Source organism: Lissotriton vulgaris, chromosome 8 (genome assembly GCF_964263255.1).
Source record: "Lissotriton vulgaris chromosome 8, aLisVul1.2, whole genome shotgun sequence".
Classification (NCBI taxonomy): Eukaryota; Metazoa; Chordata; class Amphibia; order Caudata; family Salamandridae; genus Lissotriton; species Lissotriton vulgaris.
Window position 1 is genome coordinate 1,350,868,330 of NC_141696.1, and position 23,097 is coordinate 1,350,891,426.

The window sequence follows — 23,097 nt, forward strand, 5'->3', positions numbered from 1 at the left end:
GAGCGGTTCCGTCACAAGCATACAAGGGGTTAACACACGGACACAAATATTACCTTAACTGCAGACATTGCCCTTTCCTGATCCATAAAGTGATACTGTAAACTGGCAGCCAAAGGGTTTGTGCTGGGTTTGTGCAGTAGGGGATTGGGCCTACTTGTCCCAAGGACAAAATACACTTGAAAACTTGTTGCCCTTGACCCCGAAGAATATGTCCCGGGAGTCGGGCTATAGGAATTCCACATCCCTGGGTCTACCGATCGGGACGTCCCATTGCGGTAAAGGTACCCCCATGTTGCGATCTGCCAGCCACTGTTCTGCTGCGACCTATAGCATGTAGCGGGGGGGGTTGGAGAACCAATAAGAAGCGTAGTGGGCCTGTGTGCATATGTAATAAAGTTCGAAGTTTGGAATATCGAATCCACCCTGTGAGAAAGGCCTGTTGAGTATGTTCCATTGTAGGTGCGGCTGTTTGCCTCCCCATACTGGTCTGATAATTTTCGGTTGCAGTGCCTTAAAAAAGTTTCTCCCAGGGTGGTGCGGGAAATTGAGGAATAAGTACAATTTTGATTAAGGAGGCGCGACTTGCAAGGGAGAGCGGTAGTGAGATCCAGCGGGTGACGCAGCCCTCAATGCGGTCTAGAGTGGTGCCATAGTTGAGGCGCAGCAGCTCCTCCCTGTCTCCGGAGATGTGGATCCCTAGATAGCGCATGTCTGAATCGCACCATTCCAGTGGGAAATCTAGGAGGAATTGAGTGCCCCAGGGGTAAGAGGGAATATTTGTGACTTACCCCAATTGATGTGAATCCCAGATAGTTTTCCAAAGACGATAAATTCCTGTAGAAGTGGGTAATGTTATGTTGTGGGCCTCTAACATAGAGTGTAATGTTGTCCGTGTAAAGAGATATGAGTGTGTGGCGCAAGTTGTATGGTAGCGCTTTGTCCTGGTGGTGTTGTCTCAGTTTAGCCACTAATGGTTCAACCGACAGGGCAAAGAGTAGGGGGGACAGTGGGCACCCATGCCTGATACCCCTAGTGATGGGGAAGGCTGAAGATACGTGACCAATATTTAGGACTTTGGCTGTACATTTTATAGAATTCAGTGGGACGCCTGTCCAGGCAAGGGGCTTTGACAGACTTCAGGTGCATTATAGCTTCCCGTATCTTGTCTAGTTCGAAGGGGGCGCTCAGGAACTCACTTTGTGAGTCACCCAGCCATTCAAGCGCCACTTCCCCCAGGAAGTCGTGTAGCTCAAGGTAGTCCCTTCTGCTTGATGTGTATAGCGAGGAGAAGTGCGTTGTGAATGTAGCAAATATGTCAGTGGTGTCAAAATAGAGTATGTCCTCATGGCCAGCAATCTCCAAGACATAGTTAGAATAGCGGGGCCTTTGTATTGTCTCAGCCAAGACTTTCCCAGGACACTCCCTCTCCCGATATCTTCGGGCCACCCAGTATTCACCCCTTAACTTTATCTTGCGGTCAGCAGTGGCAGTGTACTCAGAGAGTTTGTCACGGAATTCGTGTTGGGCCTGTCCATCAATTCCTGTAGCGAGCTGCGTTTCTAGTGCTTTAAGCTCAGTCTCCAGTCTTTTCAGTGTACCCTGTATATCTCATACTACTCCTGAGCTTTTCAAGATGCAGAATCCCCGGATCGTGACTTTGAGAGCCTCCCAAATTGGTTTGACGCGGTCTACGGAGCCCTTGTTTCTCTGAAAAAGTTCCTGGATTTCTTGTCCCAGCTCACTATGGAACGCTGTGTCAATATGTAATTTTAATGTCCCTGTTACTTTCTGTTATTCTTAATTGCTCATAGTCCTAGTAATTGTTGTCCTGGTTCCTAGAAATCAAGGTTTGCCTCATCTCTGAGGTCGGATTTACATAGCCTAACACTAAAGAAAAAGAATGTAAAAAAACACAGACCTGTGGTATCCTTGTTTGACCTATTAATGGACCATAGACTACACACATCGAGAGCTATCAAGCAAGCTGTGATATCCCAATCCTGTACCTAACCAGGGCATTACCTTTCTCAGAGTCTTTCGTGTCCCATTCCTTGCTAGTTAAGGATGACCCAGGAGCCGTTCCTAGGGATGAGGAGTAACTGTGTTTGCCTTATGTTTTAGGGCCAGGCAAATCAAATACGCCCCAGGGACGAAGCATACCTCAATTCTTAAGGACGGTGGCGAGGAAAACAGACGAGACCGTTATGCGCCTTTGATTAATGTAATACTCTCACGTCTCCCCTCATGAGGTCTGTTTGCAAGTATTTATATGTTTGTATATCTTTGGCCTTATTCTTGCTTTTTACCAAGTTGTTGACTGTAGTGTCATGCGAAATTTGAGAATGGAACCCTTTTGGCTCCTAATAAACTCCATAGAGCTGTGACACATGTATCAGAGCACAATGCCTCGAAATCTTGTCGTATAATGTTGAATTTGCAGTTACAGGCAGCAGAATAAAGACATGTAATACTAAACTCCATGGGTGGCGTGGTCATTGGCGAGTACCCAGGCTGGGAAGATGCTACACTCACAATAATTTTTTTATTGAAGTTGATGTTTTATTACTTAGCTGGTTTGTATTGTATTAATTGTTTATCTATGCTGCCAGTACTCACCTGCCTTGGGGAACAACAGTCCGAAGTTGTTTGTATTCCCTACATTTTGGTTGTGTACAGTTTTTACTCCACCATAGGTTTCATGATTTAAGATTCACACATCACTTTATTTTGACACTATCATATTAATTCTAAACATCTGCATTAAAGCCGCCAACTAGAAGGTGTTCATTTCTATTGCAGCATGTAAAATATGCTAAACTTTTAGGCAGGACGAAAACACACTTATGATGGCTTCTGAAATTAAGCAGGTTGAAGTGCAGCTTCCTTTAAATGAATGAAATCTAACATCATCCATGGCAATATGTTTGTAATTAAGTATGCTGTGTTGCATTAAATGTTTTCGAAAAAGAAGAGTGACACCTTAAAGATTTACTTCCAACAGATATCGCTTTGCTTTATGTGTATCAAAGAATAAAAATATATGACGCGTTGCAAAAAAACATTGTTTGTTTTGTACTAGGTGAAATGCAATGTCGACACAAACCGTGAGCCGAAGCTATGAAACGAGGAGGAGTAGTACTGAAAAGCAAACATTGAAATCTCGTGTTGACTGGAAGCGCACTAAGAGGGACATCTCCCAAGTGCTTGCAAGTGAGGAGGAGGGTTTCAGTTCATCAGAAGATCAGTGGCAAGACCACAGTGATGGGATTGTTGATGTTGAAAGCAGCAGTACAGATGGTGAGGGAGAACAAGAACCAAAGAAAGTCTTTCCTCAAAAAGAGGATGCAGAAGAAGATTACATCCTCAGGGCAAAACGCAAACGAGTGGCCTCCGTTTTGTATGATCAAGATAGTAGCTCTGATGAGGAGGAACTTGTGAGAAAAGTATTGTGTAAGCGCCGGTGCATCATGGATGATGAAAGCACTGATGGGGACAGTGAGGAAAATTGTAGCCTTGCTGTGAGTGACTCTTCTGTGACCCAACAACGTGACGGGAGGTTGGCAAGAGTAAAGGAAAATGCAAATGCAAGGAAACAGAAACGTCAAGCAAAGCTCAAAGAACTTTCTGAAAAACTACTTAATACACCGAAGTCAAATAGAAGTGGGCATGCTGAGGTGAGCTACTCATATAAACATCATTGTTGGCAAACAATTAGATTGGGCTGAAGGGAACTATTTCCTCTTTCATACCTACATTAATATTATTCTGAGAAGAGGATTGATTACCCTATTTCCTCAGATTTTTTCTTTAGTCATGTTTCATCACACAGTGGATACAAACTAATATACCTTTAAGTCATTGTCTTTTATATATTCAGTATATTAGATGCACGTCTGGTGCCCATAGTATGTTATTGATGTGACCTCCTGGCTCCCGCATTTTCTTTTCAACTAAAAATTGTGTGAGGCCACCTGAAGTCCTTCACAGAATCCTTCTCCATCATGTATTCTGATGCGGCCTCCAAAAATTCTATTTACCCTGTTGTCAAGGGACTCATGAAAGATAAAAACATATTGAAAAAGCTGACTTGGTGATGAAAGGATTGAGTATTCCGAGTCTCAGGTTAATTTTCCATCAAGCTTTACATCAAGTCTTTTGAATTCTTGAAATTTTTAAGACTATGAACTACTCCATGAACATTTCTAGACCTTACTTTGCTCTAGGATTTGCCAGTAATTTTGTCCATTTTGACCGACATGTGCCCTTTCTTGTTTTTTGAGAAGATAATATGGTGCTGGGTTCACAGGGCTTTCGGAATTCCCCCACAAATCTCTGGTTCTGAAGCTGTTTCGTGTGGCTGAGCTTCCAAAGTGATCCCTTCTTGATTATTGTATTTATAGAAACTTTGGACTTAGTCTGATGTTGTGCCTTCTGTAAGGATTGAGTAATGTTTAAAAGCTAGAAGCTGAGTCTTCCACAAAATGTGGAATGAGAGAAGTATGTGTTACATGTGTCGGGTGCAGTAGTTGGTTTAGCTAACATTTCATTCCATTGTTCTTGCATGGCTGGCATGGTATTGGTGAGTATTTTCCAAAACGATGGCATGCTGAGATGAAGATCATAAAAACACTCAAGCGGATTAAAATGTGTCCAAACATAGAAACAAGTATATCTCTCAGCACGTATTTCTTGCACCTCGGACTGGTGATAAGAGGTATAGACTAACGGGTTAGCTCCCACTATGAAAACCTTTATGTTCTAAGTGGGTTTTTTTCAGCAAGTGGCTCACTTTCCGGTCGAGACAGGCAGCATACATGCATGAAAGAAGACCTTTTCAGAGCATATGTTTTTGTAGTATGGTCCGATCACTCGATGATCGATTTCACAATTGAGATGGTGCGTAACTTCTGTAACTTCAAGGGAAGGCCTCCCTCCTGCAGCTTCAGGACTTTTAGCCAAATTACAGCTGAGGCTCTCACTACCGCCCTCAGCAACAACCTGACCCCCTTCCACGGGAACGTGGAAGAGGATGCAGAAATGCTGGACAATTGGCTCCAGCTCCGTGCTGATGAGCTTGCTCCCCCTCTGTGAGACCTGTCAAGGCCTCGCGCTCCTCAGCACCATGGTTTACAGTCACCGTCAGAAAAAGCAAGAGTGACTGCAGGGATGTGGAATTCCTATAGCCCGACTCCCGGGACATATTCTTTGGGGTCAAGGGCAACAAATTTTCAAGTGTATTTTGTCCTTGGGACAAGTAGGCCCAACCCCCTACAGCACAAACCCAGCACAAACCCTTTGGCTGCCAGTTTACAGTATCACTTTATGGATCAGGAAAGGGCAATGTCTGCAGTTAAGGTAATATTTGTGTCCGTGTGTTAACCCCTTGTATGCTTGTGACGGAACCGCTCCGTCACAAGCCACGGGTGAGCTGTGCTTGTGACGGAACCGTTCCGTCACGGCCCGCTAGGCGCGCCTGCGCGGCGCTGATTTCGCGCCTGCGCGGCGCGTTCCATTGGGCGGGTGCGTTCGTGACGGAACTGTTCCGTCACAAGCACAGCTCGCCCGCGAGCCGTGACGTAGCGGTTCCGTCACAAGCACGTGACCACCGCGCGGCCGCCCTACCCCCTTAGCGCTGCGGCGGAATAGCCGCCGCAGCGAAGGGGTTAAATGCTGTTCTAGCTTGTATTTATGGTTCATTAATGCAAAGCCTTTATTATTAGGGTGAGCACTAAAAGTAAACACTGTAAGCTCGGCCTGCACTACTGACGGTGGTTTCAGTATAAATGTGTATACACGTTTTCAAAGTTTAGTAATATGAGGCTATGTATAATGCTCCCAGAATGCTCTCTGATTATATGCAAATATTTGCCGAAGCTTCAAAGCAAGAGTGATGATTCTTTGTTTTCAAAATAAACTGTTTAAAAAAAAATGCAAGTAGGAAAAAAAACATTTTGCTACTGTAAGTTTTTAGGTACCATATCTTTGCAACATCATTTAGCAACATGTTGATGTATGCTTGTATTTCCCCAAAAATATTCATAATGGAAAATCAGTGTAACCAGTTTAAATACAATTACCAGAAACTAAAATAAACAAGCATTGGCAAAGCCAGTAGGTCTGAAATTGGTGGCCAGCCTTTTGGTTTTGTCAATGCGTGACTTGTTCAGGCATGGTTTTTGTAAAACCGTGTCCATGTGGGAGCTGCTGGGCCCTCACCATTCTAACAAGCATTGGCAAAAGCAAAAATAGTTTTTGGTCTCAAAAAGCACACATTGCCACAGCAGTTCCGGGCACTGAACAAAACTACTTTGTATGCCAATATGCTCCTTGTCAAAGAGCAGAATACTGTGACTGACAGTGAAGCCATCTGACAGACAGAGACAAAAAGAGAGAGAGACAGAATTTTATTAAACACAATTGTTCATGGTTAACGTCAGGCCTAATTAGAAGCCCAATTATTAACGAACGTATCAAAGTGCATCCATGGTATATATCCTTGCATTAAGTGCATATATACAGTTTCCATGAATTTACAGAAGAAGGCCAAGAAATAGTATTTCTAGAAATTATTTGTGAGCTGCATTTTAGCAAGAGCACATGTGCATGTGTAGATTGTCTCATGTGAAAATCTTAATGTTTCAAGTTCACTTTTCCTCTAACCACTTTCTTCCCAACCCTGGAAGAAGTTTTACGTCTGCGACTGTCAGGAGTAAATTTCCAACCTTTTTCAGTACGGTAAAATATTAGAAAAGAGTTGGTGCAACCCAACACGCATGTTAGTAGGTTTGCACAGACTCAAAAGGGCATTCCAACCCTTGAACTATTTCTTACTAATACCTTCATCCCAGTATGTAGACCTGCAGAAACGAGACAGCATAAACGAATTGCTAGTATGAAATCCTACTATGGTACAAGCCCTGGCATAATTAGAGAGGTTATATCATAACTCTTATATAATGAGATTGCTGTCGTAATTTGTCGCCGCATTACATGGCACAAAAGGGACAAGTGGATTTTGTTACAGGGCAAGTAGATTTATGAAGCAACCTGCCCCATGGACAAGTAGATATTTTATTAAATTCCACACCCCTGGACTGCAAACACCTAGAGAAGGCATGGCACATTTTATTTTGCCCTGCTGATAAATTAACCTATAAACAGGCTCTGAAGGTGCACTATAAAAAAAATCTTAGAAGAGAAAAAACCCTTCAACTCCTCAAAAATAGCACAGTCTGCTAACCAAAGTAAAGACATTTTTAAGATAGTGGAGGAATTTGTATCCCCAAATGCCGTTGCAAGGCCTTTTACTCCAGCAGAATCCTGGACAAGCCATTGTGCCTCCTATGTCCACAAGAAAATCATAACTATTCAAGACTCCTTTTCTCTGCTGCCTAGGGTGAAATTCAAGCGTTTTTCACCCCGCCGACACAGCCAAGGGGCCCGCTGCTCACGCAGTTTCCCCCTATGTCCTTGGACAACTCTGTGGAAATCATGAAGGCCCTTATATCCGGTTCCCCTTCTGACTTCTGTCCAGCCAAGTTGCTGGCATCATTAGCAGAGGTAATTAACCCTGTGTTAAATCAGATTCTTAACGCCTCTTTGGAGTCTGGGCTTGTCCTGGACAGGTGGAAGAATGCCAAAATACTCCCCCTATTAAAAAACCAAGGGCGGATCAGGAGCTAGCCGTAAATTATAGGCCAATCTCTCCGCTTCCCCCTTTTCTCGAAGGTACTGGAAAAATATGTTACTAGTATTATCACCACATCTGCGGAAACCAATCCAGTTTTACACCAAAGTCAATCCGGATTTAGGTCTAATTTTAGTACAGAAACTGCGCTTCTAGAAGTCTCAGAGGCCATTAAGGAGACCTTAGACAAGGGGAGAAAGGCCGTGATACTGCTGGATTTATTAGCGGCCTTCGATACCATGCCCCATGATCAGCTCCTCCTGAGACTCCTAGAATGCAGCTGTGGGGGCACGGTTCGCCGATGGTTCTCCTCTATTTTTGAAAGACCGTAAACAAATTGTCTGTTCTCCACCTGTTGCAGCGCCCATTCCCTCCCTAAAGTTCGGGGTCCCGCAGGGTTTAATTCTTAGCCCCACTCTTTTTAACCTTTATATGACCCCCTTGGCGCATCTGGTTGAAGCCCACGGAGCCAAGATCGTGTCAATTGCTCTTCACTTGCGATAAGAAGACAGATTGTTAAGGGGAAGTGATAAACTCATGCCTGTCAGAAGTGGTTTCCTGGTTCCAAATCCACCAACTTAAGTGTAATCCCTATAAGTCGGAAATTATCCTTTTTGGACTCCCTTCAGACAATGTGTGGCGAAACTGGTGGCAACAGGACATGTCTCGCCACACTGCCTCGGTAAAGACCGTTAAAAGTTTAGGAGTCAGGATGGAGGATAATTTATTGAACGCACAAGTACAAGCTGTAGCAGGCTCGTGTTTTGGAGTGCTCAAAATGCTGAAGCAGTTCTTGCCTCTTCTGTCGGTGGCACACAGGAAAACTATGTTCCAGGCGCTGGTCCTGTCAAGACTGGACTACGTCAACGATCTCTATTTGGGCATCCCAGAATACCTGTTGACACGCCTACAGGTAGTCTAGAATGCTGTGGCCAGAGCAATACTTATACTGGGCCCAAGAACTCGGATGTCTACCCACCTGAGAACCATGCACTGGCTGCTGATGCGTAAGAGGATAGTTTTTGAACTTCAAATCTCTTCATGGGATGGATCCCCCTCCCTGAGAAAAAGAGTACAATTCTACTACCCACGTCGTGCTCTGAGGTCTGCAGCACTTCAGTTAGCCCCCATTCCTAAATCTGCCCATGCTCCAATTGATGGCCGTTCCTTCCAGATACAAGCAGCTCTACTTTTGAATAAGTTGCTGCTGGCACTCAGACAGGAGCTTCTTCCTTTCAGGAAGTTACTAAAAACCTGGATATTCCAGCAACAGTGTGAAATTTTCCAGTTCACAGCTCACAGTTAGCCCCACTCAACAGGTTCAGTGTCGGGACAGTCTATGGAGTAACCTTGTGCTTTATAAATCTCTAATAAAATAACATAACAAGAGGATCACGTAGAAATATCTCATGTAGAAGGAGAATAGTTTTTTTAAAATCTTAAGAGTTGCTCTTTTTAGCATCCATTAGACATGAAAAAGTAAATATTTCTTTCTGTGATCAAGCTTTTTTTAATAATAAAAATAATTAATATTGTCAAGGGATTGATTCAGATTTTGACGTAGCAGGAGCTCTCTCTGTAAATCAGCAGGACACCTGCCACATAAAATTTGCATTTTCCCTGCTCTGTTAAAAGTTGACCAAGTGATGTGGTTATACTGGCGAAACCTTTACTGTCTCAGTCAATGTGATCCTCTGACGTGGCAGCCTGTCGCCAAATTGCTGCCAGATGTCGCCCCTCTGATTAGGGAGGGGGACTACCCTGATTTTCTCTGCCCACTTCTGTAATGCAAAGCTTAGCAGACATAGTTATGAAAAATGCTTAATGAGCCTGAAATGCAGGGAGAAAGATACTTGTGCGCTAGGGTTTGTGAACTCAAAACAAAAAAGTTTGCCGCGCAGGCACTTTAAACATAACCCCTGATCCTCACTCCTCCCATTACAGATCCTCACTCCTCCCATTACACCTGAGGCAGGCACCGGGTGCAGGCGAGTGACTGCTACAGCCCTGATTACGAGCCGAATTTTAAACTGATTTTAACTAATGTTATTTATTTGCTGCACTTTGTAGGCTGATTACTAGCTTTGTATTTTATTGCATTTTACTGGCTGACTACTAGCTATTTTTCTTTCTGTCCCCCTTTTATTTCATCTTACACCTACTTGCTCCTTCGAGGCACCTGAGGCGGAAAGCCGGGTGACCTTAGGCTTTCTCCGCTCTTCGGACTTTGCTTTCCCTCACTCTATGCGGACCGCGCCACACTGCCCTGCACAGTGTCCTCTCCCTTTCAGCCGATGAGGTGCTGAAGGGTACCTTGGCACCTGTGGTCCGCGCACTTTCTCAGCGGCCATCTTGGTAGGCTGGCTCACGGGGCGGCAGTCTAGTGGTGCTGCCTCTCACCGGCCAGCGACGCCTCATAACTAGGTGCCCTCTTCTCCGCGCAGCGGACGCGCCTAGGGAGCGCCAAAGGAAGGCCCGTCTGCGCCCGTCAGCGTCCACCTGCAGTTCGGTCTTCCCCAAACAACCTAAAGGTAACAGGCACTGCCCAGGTTGCAGTTGGGTACCAGCTAAGGGCTTTATCTCCTCTCCCCAACCCCCTCCCCTCCCCAACTACAGTAATTGTCTTCTATTGAATACCAGGTCCCTGTGGAAATATGCACTAGATGTATATAATCTACTGACAGATGCAAAACCCATATGTCTCTTCCTAACTGAAACTTGGCTGGGAGAGGGCTCCGGGACGGACATTGCTACGGCGATCCCACCCGATTATGTGATCTTTAGGAAAGACAGAGTCACGGGTAGGGGAGGTGGAGTTGCCCTGATGGTCAACAAGCTCTTTGCTTTCTCAGTCATACCGACGGATGAAATTCAGGGATGTGAGACCTTGGGTTTCTCGCCATCCCTCTCGCCTCACCAATCGTGCTCAGGACTGCTGGTTTATAGGCCTCTGGGCCCGATGGGCTCTTTTCTTGATGAGCTCCACACTGCAATGTCCTCACTCTGCCTTAGATCCAAACACTGTTTACTCTTAGGAGATTTTAATATCCACATGGATAGGGCGGATGCCCCTGACAGCATTAAGCTTAATGACATCATTTTGTCATTGGGACTCATCCCACATCTTTTGGCCCCCACACACAGGAAAGGGCACACTCTGGACCAAGTCTTCTCTACCATCCCGATTGAAATGTCCCCCCCTGTTCGACCACTTTTTAGTGGAATTTCAGATCAATCATTCCAGAAAAATCTCCTCCAGTGGGCCTGCTCGCCAAGCGCAGGATGTCAGAGCCTTCCACCGAGTCTCGACCTCCATGCTGGCGCAGGCACTATGTACTCACCCTTGTCAGCTGACTGGGGTGCTGGAAACTGATCTGGAGCTCCTGCAGACCTGGCTCACTTTACAACTGGACGTACTTGCTCCTTCCCTTGCACCCCGGGGCATTCGCTCTCGAGCATCTGCCCCTTGGTTTTCTCCTGCGCTGGCAGAGAAGCAGTGGCAGTGCAAAATAGCTGAAAGAGCATGGCACAGGCAGTATGACCCTAGCTCTAAAGAAGCCTACAGAGACTCCATTAGGAAATACCATCGTGACATCACCGTACATAAGAAGTCTTACTTTGCAAAAAGAATTTAAACTGCTTTTAACTCTTGCAAATAAATCTTCAGGGTACTGAAGGAATTCACCTCTCTCTCCTGGTGTACCCCCAGGAGTCTACATTCCGAACGCTGCATTACTGAGCTTGCTAATTTTTTTGCTAACAAAATCAAGTCCATCCAGGCCTCTTTTGTGTCCGATGGTGCGGCTACAGCTCCGAAATTGCCCCTGCCCCTCGCTCCCTCTCACCCTGAGGGCCCCTCTACCTGGGTCTTCCCTCCCCTTACCTTCCAGGCCTCATTGGACCTACTTACCGCCCTAAAATCAGGATCGCCCCTTGACCCTTGCCCCGCTAAATTCCTTGCCAAAGTGGCACATGAACTTAATCCTTTAGTGAACCCAGTGCTTAACCTCTCCCTTAGTACAGGGGTGGTCCCTCAGCAGTGGAAACGGGCCCTTATTTTGCCCCTTTTAAAAAACCTAACCTTGATCCCAAGGGTTATGCAAACTACAGGCCCATCTCCCTTTTGCCAGCACTTGCAAAAGTGGTGTAGAAGCATGTCCACGTCACCCTTGCTAACTTCTTCGAGACGCATAACATTCTTCACCATTCACAGTCGGGGTTCCGATCCAACATAAGCACCGAAACTGCCTTGCTCGAAGTCACCGAGGCTATTAAGGAAACCCTGGACTCGGGGGCGGCAAAGCCATGTTGGCGATGCTCGACCTCTCGGCGGCCTTCGACACCGTCCCCCATGACCGTCTCCTCTTTAGACTCTGGGAGATTGGTCTGAGGGGGTCGGTGTTCGACTGGTTTAAGTCCTTTCTGGCCAATCGCCAACAAACGGTCTGGCTCCTCCTTTCTCTGCCATGATGCCGCCTTTGGAGGTGGGAGTTCCTCAGGGCTCCATTTTGAGCCCAGCTCTCTTTAACATCTATATGACTCCTTTGGCGGCACTGGCAGAGGCCCACGGAGCCCAGATCGTGTCGTACGCGGATGACAACCTACTCCTTTTCACGTGCGACAGAGACTCCGACTTTGATGGTCAGAACATTAAGGGCTGTTTTTGGGTGGTTTCAGCTGAACAGCCTCAAGTGCAACTCCGATAAGTCGGAAGTGCTCTTTTTCGGCTGCCCCGCTGACCCTAGGTGGAAGGCCTGGTGGCCATCCGCCATGTTTCCTCCCGTTAGCGACTCGGCGGTTGCAAAAAATCTGGGAGTACACATTGACAATGCTCTCTCTCTCAAAACGCAGGTCTTCGGCTTGGTCGGCAAATGCTTTGCCATCCTTAAGATGACAAGAACATTTTTGCCCTTATTGTCGCTGGACCACAGAAGAGTAACGGTGCAGGCGTTGAAAGGTTCCCGCCTTGACTACACTAACATACTGTATCTGGGCCTTCCCGAATTTCTCCTTTCACGCCTGCAAGTAGTCCAGAATTCTGCCGCGCCAGCCATCTTCGGCCTTACCAGGAGAGCCAGTGCCAGTACCTTGCTTAAATCTCTCCACTGGCTTCCAATAAGAAAGCACATTGTTTTCAAGGCACTGAAAATTGCCTTTAAGGCGCTGCATGGCCTGGGTGCCAGGTACCTTCGGAAACGGTTGACTTTTTATCAACCTTCCAGATCACTTAGATCTTCTACCTTGGCCTTGGCCGCCGTACCATCGATTCGGCGCGCCCGGTGTGGTGGACATTCCTTTAAACGTCTTGCTCCTCAGTTGTGGAACGCTCTACCCCTTTCCCTTAGAACCAATGGTAATTTGTTGGCTTTCAGGAGGGATCTCAAGACTCTGCTCTTCTCTCAGTAAGTTGCTTCTGCTCGCCTTTTTCGGTGCCACTGAGGATCTTAAAGCACCAGGACATTCTTCGGAGTAGCTGCGCGCTATAAAAATCCCCCCTATAACATAACATAACATAACTTACTCTGCAAACCTATAGTGCTGTGATGATTGTTACCGCGGCTCCCTTCGTAGCACTGAGATCTGGTGAGGATCTTTAATTAAGGTGAATGCACTTGGGTTGTACTGGCAGGGTCTAAATGACACCCCTAGTCTTGACAAGGTAATTCTGATAAAAACCAAACAATGGACTTTTGCCACGCTAACTTACGTTTTGCCATTTAAGAGGCAGGTAAATTCTATTTGTACACAATTCAATTACCTTACAATATTTTTTTCTGTTTGGAAAACAAGAGGTATCCCAAAGCCATAGGAAGCCAAATATGCTTACTTCCCTAAGCCAATCCCTGAGGATTGTCCGGTCTAAGATGTCAATACTGGGTGACAGATTTCAGGTGAACACTGTGGCACTGTTTTTGTCCGCCTCCAACGTCCGATTGTCCAGGCCAACTGAAACACATCCATTTCATATGAGGGATGCAGTTTGTCTTGAAAAGTATTCTGTTCTCCTTTAAGAACTGATATAGTACTGTAAACATAGTTTTCACCCAGTCAACTGGACACAGATCCAGAGGCTAGCTTGGTGAGCAGTTCTTCTAGACAGTGGGGAGTTACAGTTTGTTTCACAAATCTCATTCCAGAAGAATAACACGTTATTAATAAAATAAATAAAAGTCACAAGAGAATCACATCGCTCGGGAGACTATCGCTACATAGTTGGAGTATAATGTTTTAAGAACTTTCAATGTTTCTTTCTATTTTAATTATTCAAGACACAGGTAGAATAGTAAACATTTCTTGCTGAGATCAAAGATTTATTTTGTAGAAGCCTCTACCTTCTAAGCCGAACAATATTTATCCCACGATTTACATTTGAATTTTTAGGTGTCAAAATCTTCATTGATGAAAATGATATAGCTAGCTTTCATTTGGCAAAAAATAGGTCTGTCGCTTGAGGGCCAAGCGTATTCACTTTCTGCATAATTCCTTTACTGCACTATTCTGGGCTTAATCGTCCCCTAATCCCAATTTCGCAACTTTCTGTTTCCAAGAAAACTCGACAATGAGTAGAATAAATTTGCTTGTGCTTTAGATTAAAAAAGGGTCTTGAACTTATTTGTGCAGCAGAAAAAATATCCCAGCATGACCTGTTCCAGTGAAACCAACTACAAGCACGCAGCAAACTTACAGGAGAAAAATGTAGTCCTGTGGATGGTCTGCATTATAGGCGGATCCGATAACGACTTCTCGCAAATCAGTTATTTCCAGATACTAAATTATTAGTTGCTTGAAAAAAGGGGGGAAACCGCCTTCCATCCACAAATTGGAACCATGGAAACTTTTATTAGCCTGTGAGTTGCAATTTGCAAAGCCACTCTGTTTTGCTGCGTGTTGCAGGGTGCAGGGCTGGCCATTTTCCTTACCCCTCTTCCGGTTGCTTGCCATTTGGATAGGGCGGAGCTTTCTATCGTACTGTTGTTCTGCTGTCCGATTGAAGGGAGTTTCCTTCTCTTCTCTCCTTGATCAGAACACCAGCTAGACGCCGTCTTGGGGTTTGGCAGGCTAGTTGCTAATCGCCTGCCTGCCTATAAAACGGGAGCCTCTGCGTGGACGCACCTAAGGCAAGCCTGACCAGACCGCGGCCAGCGCCAGCCATGCTCCCCAAAATCACAGTGACCACGCAGTTACCTGGTCGAGAGAATCGCTACTGGCTTTGAATACCAATAAATGCTGTGGTAGGATCATAGCTGACATTTCCACCAAGGACAGAGATTATTGCTGCAAGGCCTGTAACTTTACACTGACGAAAGTTGCAGGGTCATCAAGAAGGAATAAGGCCTCCACCGTTCCCAATGCCATCAGTCAGCAGTTACAACTTGCTTAATCAATTGTAGATCTCTCCCGAAGCATGCAGATGACATCTGGCACTCCCTAGACACTAGTGAATGGGACTTAATGTTCCTAACGGAAACATGGCTAAATGAGGCCCAATCCTAACATAATGTTAGCCATCCCCACGGCTTCCGGGTTGTGTGTGCCAATAAAGGCAAGAATAGAACGGGAGGAGGCATTGCTGTCCTTTTCAGAGACAAGTGGGGGACTACCACAAAGAGGGTGGGTCCCATTGGTAACATTTAAGCTCTCTCTTCCTGTATTAGGCTCTCACCTTCTACATCCTTGGCTGGCTTGCTAGTATATAGACCCCCTGACAGCTCTTCTATCCACCTAGTAAAGCTCTGCAATAGGATTGCGCAACTCTCTCTCCAATACTCTAATTTTATAGTTCTAGGTTCACATTAACTTACATGCAGATGACCATAGCTGCACCCATGTGGCCCAGTTCTTGGAAACTCTGAATGGGCTTTACCTCAGGCAAGGGGTCTCTGCTATCACTCAAAAGTACGGGCCACATGCTGGATGCGATTTTCTCTTACATATCAAACCTCAGTGTAGGCGCCCCCTATGTCTGACGTGGTCTGACCACTCGTTAGTTCCATTTACCTTTAGCCTAGACCCTCAGAACAGTTGCCAAATTGTTGAGAGATTAAGGGATTGGCGAAAAGCTACCGCAGAGTCACTGGGGACTGTACTTTTAAAGTCACTGCTACAGTTGACAGGCGACCCAGATCAGGACACTGTGGGGTTTAATGTATGGGTAGCAACTTCCTTAGGGACGGTAGCACCCTCAAAGCCAGCATCTAGGAAAAGAGTTAAACCTCCCCCCCATGGTTCTCCGAAGAACTAAGAAGGGAGAAGAGTGGTTGCAAGAACGGACGTGGAGAAAGTCCTACAATCAGGCTGACAAGGTCCTTTGTAAAGAAGGCCTAAAAGAATTTCACAGGCTTAAGCGACGCAAGATGAGAGAGTATTTTTCCAATTGCTTTGAGAGTGAAGCTAATTCCACTAAGGACATTTTTAATATCACAAAATCATTTACCAATCCTACTGCCTTGGATCGATCCTTTTAACCTTCCCAGACACTCTGCTCTAATCTCTCAGATTTTTTTCGAAACCAAGATTCTTGATATCTACTCCACGTTTCCTCTAGAAGAAGAACTCCTCACACCGCTAACACTCTCTGGCTCTCACGCCTCACTTTCAGAGTTTGGCCCATTGCCCCTTGAGGAAACACTAGCTGAACTACAAAGATGTCAATCAGGCTCGCCAGGAGACCCTTCCGCTGCCCGCTTTTTAGTTTGCTGGCACTCTGGTTAAACCCAATATTTTACCAGATCTGGAACACTCTCCTGAAGTTAGGCATCTTCCCTGATATTTGGAAGCATGTCTTCTTACTCCCATTTCTTAAGAAACCAGCAGCAGATCATGAGTTTCTCAGTAACAGACCTATTTCATTGCTACCTGGCCACGCCAAAATCAAGAAGAAGCAACTGGCAACTTAGATAGAATCCAATTGCCTCCTCCATGCATCCCAATCGGGCTTCCGAGCGGGCCACAGCTCCGAGACAGTGCTATTAGAAGTCTCTGAATCCATATGAAAGACGATGGAGCAAGGCTACTCTGCTATGCTTGTGCTGCTGGATTTATCAGCAGCATTTGATATGGTCTCACATTCAATCTTGCTCAATAGAGTATTAGGACGGAGTGTGTGGCACGGTGTTATCCTGGCTCCAATCTTTTCTGGAAAAGCACTCCTAACAGGAGTCTCTTCGTCCTTTTCTCTCGACACCGCCGAAACCTCTGAGGTGTGGAGTGCCCGCTGCTCTTTAACATCTTCCTCGCCCCATTGGCGACTCTGATTGAATCCTTGGGTGTGAGAGTGGTGTCTAACGCGGACGACACGCAATTGGTGTTCTCTTTTCGAGAACACTCAGTGGAGGCGTTTCATAAATTGAAATCTCAGTTTGAATTCATAAAAACTGCCTGAAATTAAATGCTGAGGAAACGGACGTTCTGTTTTTTAGACAAGCGTCTCCTCTGATGCCCAGTTTGTGGTGGCCATCACAACTGAATACCCCCCTTAGAATCTGGGTATTAGGCTGGATAAAGAGCTCTCTTTCTCTGCCCAGATACAACATATTTCATCCACTTGTTTCTGGAAGATGAGGACAATTCGGAAATTCTTAGGGTTTTTGGCGAAGGTACACCGGAAGACAGTATTCCATGCATTAGTCACGTCTCGATTGGACTATGCAAGCAGCCTATACCTGGGGTTACCTGCATATTTATTGTACAGGCTCCAAGTTATACAAAACTCCTCTACAAGACTAATTACCCGGGCGCCACCTCATCTCTGCACATTTGAAGCAACCTCTTTGGCTTCCTATAATCAGGAGGATTGAATTCAAATTATTGATCCTTTTATTCACGGTCATCAGAAGCTTAGGTCCCAGGTACCTCCAAAGAAGGTTGCAGTTATACCAGCCAACTCGAGTTTTGAGATCCAACAACCTGCGAGTCTTGAAAGTCCCTCGATACCGCAAAGCGCGACTGGGTGGCAGATCCTTTGTGGTGCAGTCTTCTAAACTAGGGAATTCCCTCCCTTTACATTTGCACCTGTTGGAATCAGAAACTGAATTCCAGAGAGCATTAAAGACCAGGTGACAGCTGGCCCTCCCAACCCCCCTCTCGTGCGTTTTCCACTAGCGCCGGAACACCTCCGCTGAGGTAGCTGTGCCCTTTAGAAAATCCCCATTCATTCATTTAACCATTGACTGAAAAATACATCTTGTGAGTAGAGCAACAAGGTCTATAGATTAGTAGTGTCCGATCAGAATCGTCACTCGGAATGGTGCTGATGACAAATCATAATAATAATCAGCACTTGCTGGGGTTTAGTGGAGTCATCTCTGTCCCTTCAGATCAGCCTATTGTTTACTGCTGGGAGGCATTTCACACCAATTCCCAACAATTCAAGACGGTCTAGGAGAAGCTGGAGAGCAAAGACAAGTTATGCTCCAGGCAGGGAAAAGGTAACTTTTGAAAAGTTACTTTTACTTGATATTTATACAAAATCCGACTTCGCCTTTTAAATAACTATTAAATATAGTTGTTTATTTATTTTGCTAGCTGGTCCCATTCCAGAGACACTGCATTAGTTACTAGTATTTAAACTGAAGGTTTTTACCTGTCAAAAAGGGTGTTATTTTGACAGATTGCAGAGCATATTTTGCACGGTTTCAGTCAGGTTACTATGGTAGTCCTAAGCCATGTTTGCCCGCCACTGTAGCGGATGACTCAGTAGCAGCTGTAGTCCACTAGTGGCATTTATCTTCCATGCCCAGGGTACACTTTGTACCATATACTAGGCACCTATAGGCAAGTTAAATATGCAAGCTAAGAATATGCAAATTCAACCATGTTTAAAGGGGGAGCAAAGGCATGTTACTGCTGGTTAGCAGGGATAAAGTACCGTAGACAAAAAGATATGTGCCTCGGAGGTCCCTACGTTCTGCCACAGCAAATCTCATTGAGATAAACAGGTTCCAAAAGGTCCGACAAGGTGGACAAGCCTTTTCAATAAAAGCTGCTCAGTTTTGGAACAATCTTCCGCCCAATCTAAGAGGACACACGGACCTGTTGAGATTCAGGAAAGCCTTGAAGACATGGTTAGTCACAAGGCAAGAAATGCCTGCAGCAGTATGCTAGTGTCTGTTCCCCCTCTAAACAACTCTACGCCTCAGCACCACAATACCAGTCTGGTCACAGTGCACTTCACAGATGCTATAAATAATTAAAGTGCACAAAGGTCTGCAGACAGCAAATATATTGGGTCCAACAAAATATGAGAATTCAGACGTGGCAACTCAAATCAGTTAGAATTCTTACACATCTGCTCTAATTTTATTCACCTGGTAATGCTGTAACAGGGCTCTTCAGTTGCAGCATTTCTTTGAAAGTAGTATTTGTATGAAGGAGAAAGCTTTCTAGTGAGCCGCTTTGTAGTAGTAGCAAAGTGCCTTAAATATGATCTGTCTCTTCCACAACAGGCAATGAAGTCATCTTCATGCGTTGGCAGTGGAGTCAAACGTAATGTAAATTAAAGATTGTCCTAACAGCTGAGTTTCAGACAAGCTGGAAATTTTGAATACCTTTAGCAAAAAGTCCCAGATACCACACATTATTGTAAATTAGGCAGGAGTTGATAGATGCATTTGCCAATACTTCTCTTAGATTACTTAGGAGAAAACTGTAGGACCCTACTTTATTAAAGCTCAGATCTATATCTAGAGTGAAGCTCAAGCTTTTAATCTCTGCTGCTTTAGGTGGGATTCTAGGGTTGACTCCCAGAGGGATAATGACCAAAGGTTGCCTTTTTCCTGAAGGCAATCACTTCTGTTTTAGATATGAGGTTTAACGGATTACTGCCACTAAACAGTTGATATTGCAGCTCTTTAACTCACACAGAGGGTTAGCAGAGTTTAAAATCATCTGGAGATCATCTGCATATGAGATAATGCCTGATCCAAATCCTTTACAGTGAGTGAAGGGTATCCTGCATATTAAATAAGCTTGGTGACAACGTCGAGCCCAGTGGCACATCCTAGCTTACCAAAAATATGTTAGAGCTAGGCGATGGCAGATACACCATGAACTGTCTTCCAACAAAGATTTAAAGTAATTAATTTTAAGCCCCTTGATGAGCAATCCCTCAATATTCCCAATCAAAAAGGCATGGTCCACCATATCAAAGGAGACCGAGAGGTTAAGCATTATGAGGTTTACCTGTTTATTTTATACCGCACAGGTCTTTTAAGGTTTAGGAATGAAGACAAGGCCAGCTCTGTTCCACGTCCAGGTCTGATATTCATTTGGTTCTCATCTATTAGTTGGTGGTCTTCCAAAAAATTGGAGAGCCAATGTGCTACAAACTAATCTCATTATTGCCAGTGCAGGCAAGAGTGAGTTTGGTCTATAGTTACTTTAGTTACCGTGTATATTAGCCATTGAATAGGATTTGATACAACACATGAGATTACAGTGCCTCACAGAAACTTTAGTACACTCAGCATTAGAATGCCAGTCACCACGATGTTTCTAGTATATATCTGTATCTTGTGTGTGTGTTTTCTGTACTCAACAGGCAGTCTTATTTGTCTGTGATCCCTGGCGTTCCATAAACTTCATTCATGGATAGCCCCAGAAAGGCGGCATACATATGTGAAGTGGCCCCTATCATTGCCAACAGATTTCATATTGAAGAAGTACTAAAGATGTAAATTGCCATAATAGTGGGCACTCTGCCAGGGTGGCGAAGGTGCACATGGTGTACAATAAACGGCTTTGAGCACCTGGTGGAAGTGGTTACTGGCATAGAACTATCAAGCTGCCTCAATAAGCTCCAAATGTATCCAGAAAGTATCCTTTATTGTAGTGGTAGTTAAAATTGGACATCAGCCAACGCGTTTCGTTCCGAATGGAACTTTGTCAGGGCTTAATTATATTAATCTCGGTCCGATCGTTCTGTATGTGTGGGTCAGAAATTCCCAAAGTCAAAACAAGGTAGATAAAGTTCTCCACATCCAAAAGAACGCGGTATCGTCCCGAAAAATATTTTTCGCCGTCCGGTGTTCCCAAGGCCAGTATCGCAGCCAATGGTCCTGGTCATTGTCGACGTGCACAGAATAGGTCCCTCTTCTAGATTTTCCTGGATCAACTCGAGAGAAGTGATATCTCCCCAATACAGTTATCCCTATCTTTTACTGCTTCCACCTTTTATAAGATTGCAGAACTATAATCAGCATGACTGCTTGTAGTGGAGGGTTACTTGACTCCTAAAAGCTTGTAAACAGTGATCATTCTGTTGATGCTCTAATTAACTAATTAAGAGGGTCGATGTGCAAAATTGGAACCGTCTGATTTTTTTAAAAGAATTAATTAATCTTTGTAAGACTTAGTCCAAGTGTAGAAAAGAAGCCTGTGTGAGACAGGATTCTAGTTTAAAACCTCATGGGTTTATTCAAAAATATGACTGGTACAGAAAGAAAGAAAAAAGTAATTAATTATTGAATCAAGAATTAACATAAACAAAATATTCAAAGTATAAATTTACAAGAGTACTAGTATATTATCTGCTTCTGAGGAAAATACTAAATACAAATCACTAAACAGACTGACATAGAGTCTGCTCCAACAGAAGGCCCAGCACAACACTGGTGCTTTTACAAAATAAAGCAGAAGTTATAATGTTTCATGGTGCAGAAGCCATACGAATTTCATAGAATGGTAAGACAGCAATGTTGTAAGCACATAAACCAATCAATATTCTGGTAAGCAAAATATTTCCAGAGACACCGAATTAATTTAATTGGTTAGGGTATGCATAACTAATTAAGGAAATAATTTATGTCTTTCACTTTACATTTTTTGAAACACAGCATTAAAGTGGTTGGTTCAGTTAGTGAATGGCTTTCTTAGGACATCAGCAGCAAAAATAAAAGAAAATCGTGCGAGAACACAAATATTAAATGTTATGCTTGTGCATACGCCGCAGTTAAGAGAGAGAAAGGCTTGCTCACATAAAATAAATGTGCACTAATATTCTGCAGCAATTATGAATAGCTGTCAAATCAAGCTGATTGCAGCTTAGGCATGTTAACTAAGGCATGTTTGAATTAAGCATTATTTCTAATTAGTAAAAACTCTGCAACATTTTTATTACAAATATACTGCACTGATGTTCATATCCTTTGTACAAAATTGGTTTTGTGTTGCTCATGAAGCATCATTTTTGGGAAATATCTCTACCTAGAATGAAGAAGAATCGACATCAAAAGAAACTAGTGAGCATGAGGACGATGATCGTGGGAGTATTAGTAGTTTTATAGTAGAAGATGAAGAGGAGGAAGATAGTGACGATGAGAATGAAACCCAATCACAAGCTTGTCAGTCTTTGTTTTTACAACATAAGATTCCATTAGGTAAGTTTTCACTTTCTTTCTGTAAACATGTAAAGGAGTTATGTTTTGTACATGAAGAATCCCATGTCCTGGTGTAAACGTGCAATATTCTTTACTGTTAAACCTATTTCCCACTCCAGCTGTGCCTTCACTCTACATGTCTTAGTCCTAAATATCTACCTCACCACAGCTTTCATTGAGTCTCATTCTGTGGGAAGGCTAGAATTAAGGGACCCCCTCTGTAAATAATCTAGGTCAGAGAAAAGAGGGGATTGAAATGAACACAATACTATATATTTCCCTCACGGACCATCATATTTTCTCATTAGACATATACAGATCATTAAACATCAAAAATGCAACCGTGACAGCTCCAATTATCTCATTATTATTTTATTTTATTTTATCAAAATATTTATTTATTTTTTCATCTCATTATTTTATTTTGCCAAAAGGCTTCATTTTACTATTATTTTTGTTATATTTTTCTATAAAAAACACACTTATGTATTGTTCTGGACTTGTAAACTCACAAATACATTTCTTTTAAAACAGTGATTATTCACAATCCCAACAATTTATAGAACCAATTCCCCAAATAATTTTATACAAACAAATTCCCCTGGTTACGAATAGATACATGCAGTCATACTTAAATCACACCAGTCTCACATCAACTACACTCATACAATATCTGTACAAAATTGAGTAATTGATGGCAAGAGGGAGCCCCTGCCAACATTGGAATCTCAATGTTAAAAAAAAATAGGTCGATGCGTGTTTCGGTGGGTTAGATATGTAAAGACCACCTTCCTCAGGAACTTTCCAGATATCTAGCAATCAATTCCCAGGGGACCTATAAATACATAAAAGTGTCAGCACTGTTGCATACAAAAAAGATTTTTTAGATTTTACGACAAAGGCAAATACTCTAGGACCCAGCATGAACACCCATCTATTACTACAGACCATATGACATTCAACCTATCAATAGTTATTATGATAGGAAGGGTCAAGTGTATATTCACATAGAGTGCCACAATCAAATCAGCCATG

At 43.9% G+C, this 23,097-nt stretch overlaps 1 protein-coding gene across 1 annotated transcript in view; it reads left to right on the forward strand.

Moving 5' to 3' along the window:
* CCDC82 (coiled-coil domain containing 82) overlaps positions 1–23,097 on the forward strand; it is a 149,692-nt gene that overhangs the window by 22,074 nt on the left and 104,521 nt on the right. Inside the window, exons 2-4 of the mRNA XM_086935291.1 lie at positions 2,122–2,249; positions 3,080–3,674; positions 21,894–22,062. Of these exons, the coding sequence (XP_086791417.1) occupies positions 3,090–3,674; positions 21,894–22,062 (754 nt within the window). The 5' untranslated portion in view covers positions 2,122–2,249; positions 3,080–3,089. The remainder of the gene's footprint in view (positions 1–2,121; positions 2,250–3,079; positions 3,675–21,893; positions 22,063–23,097) is intronic.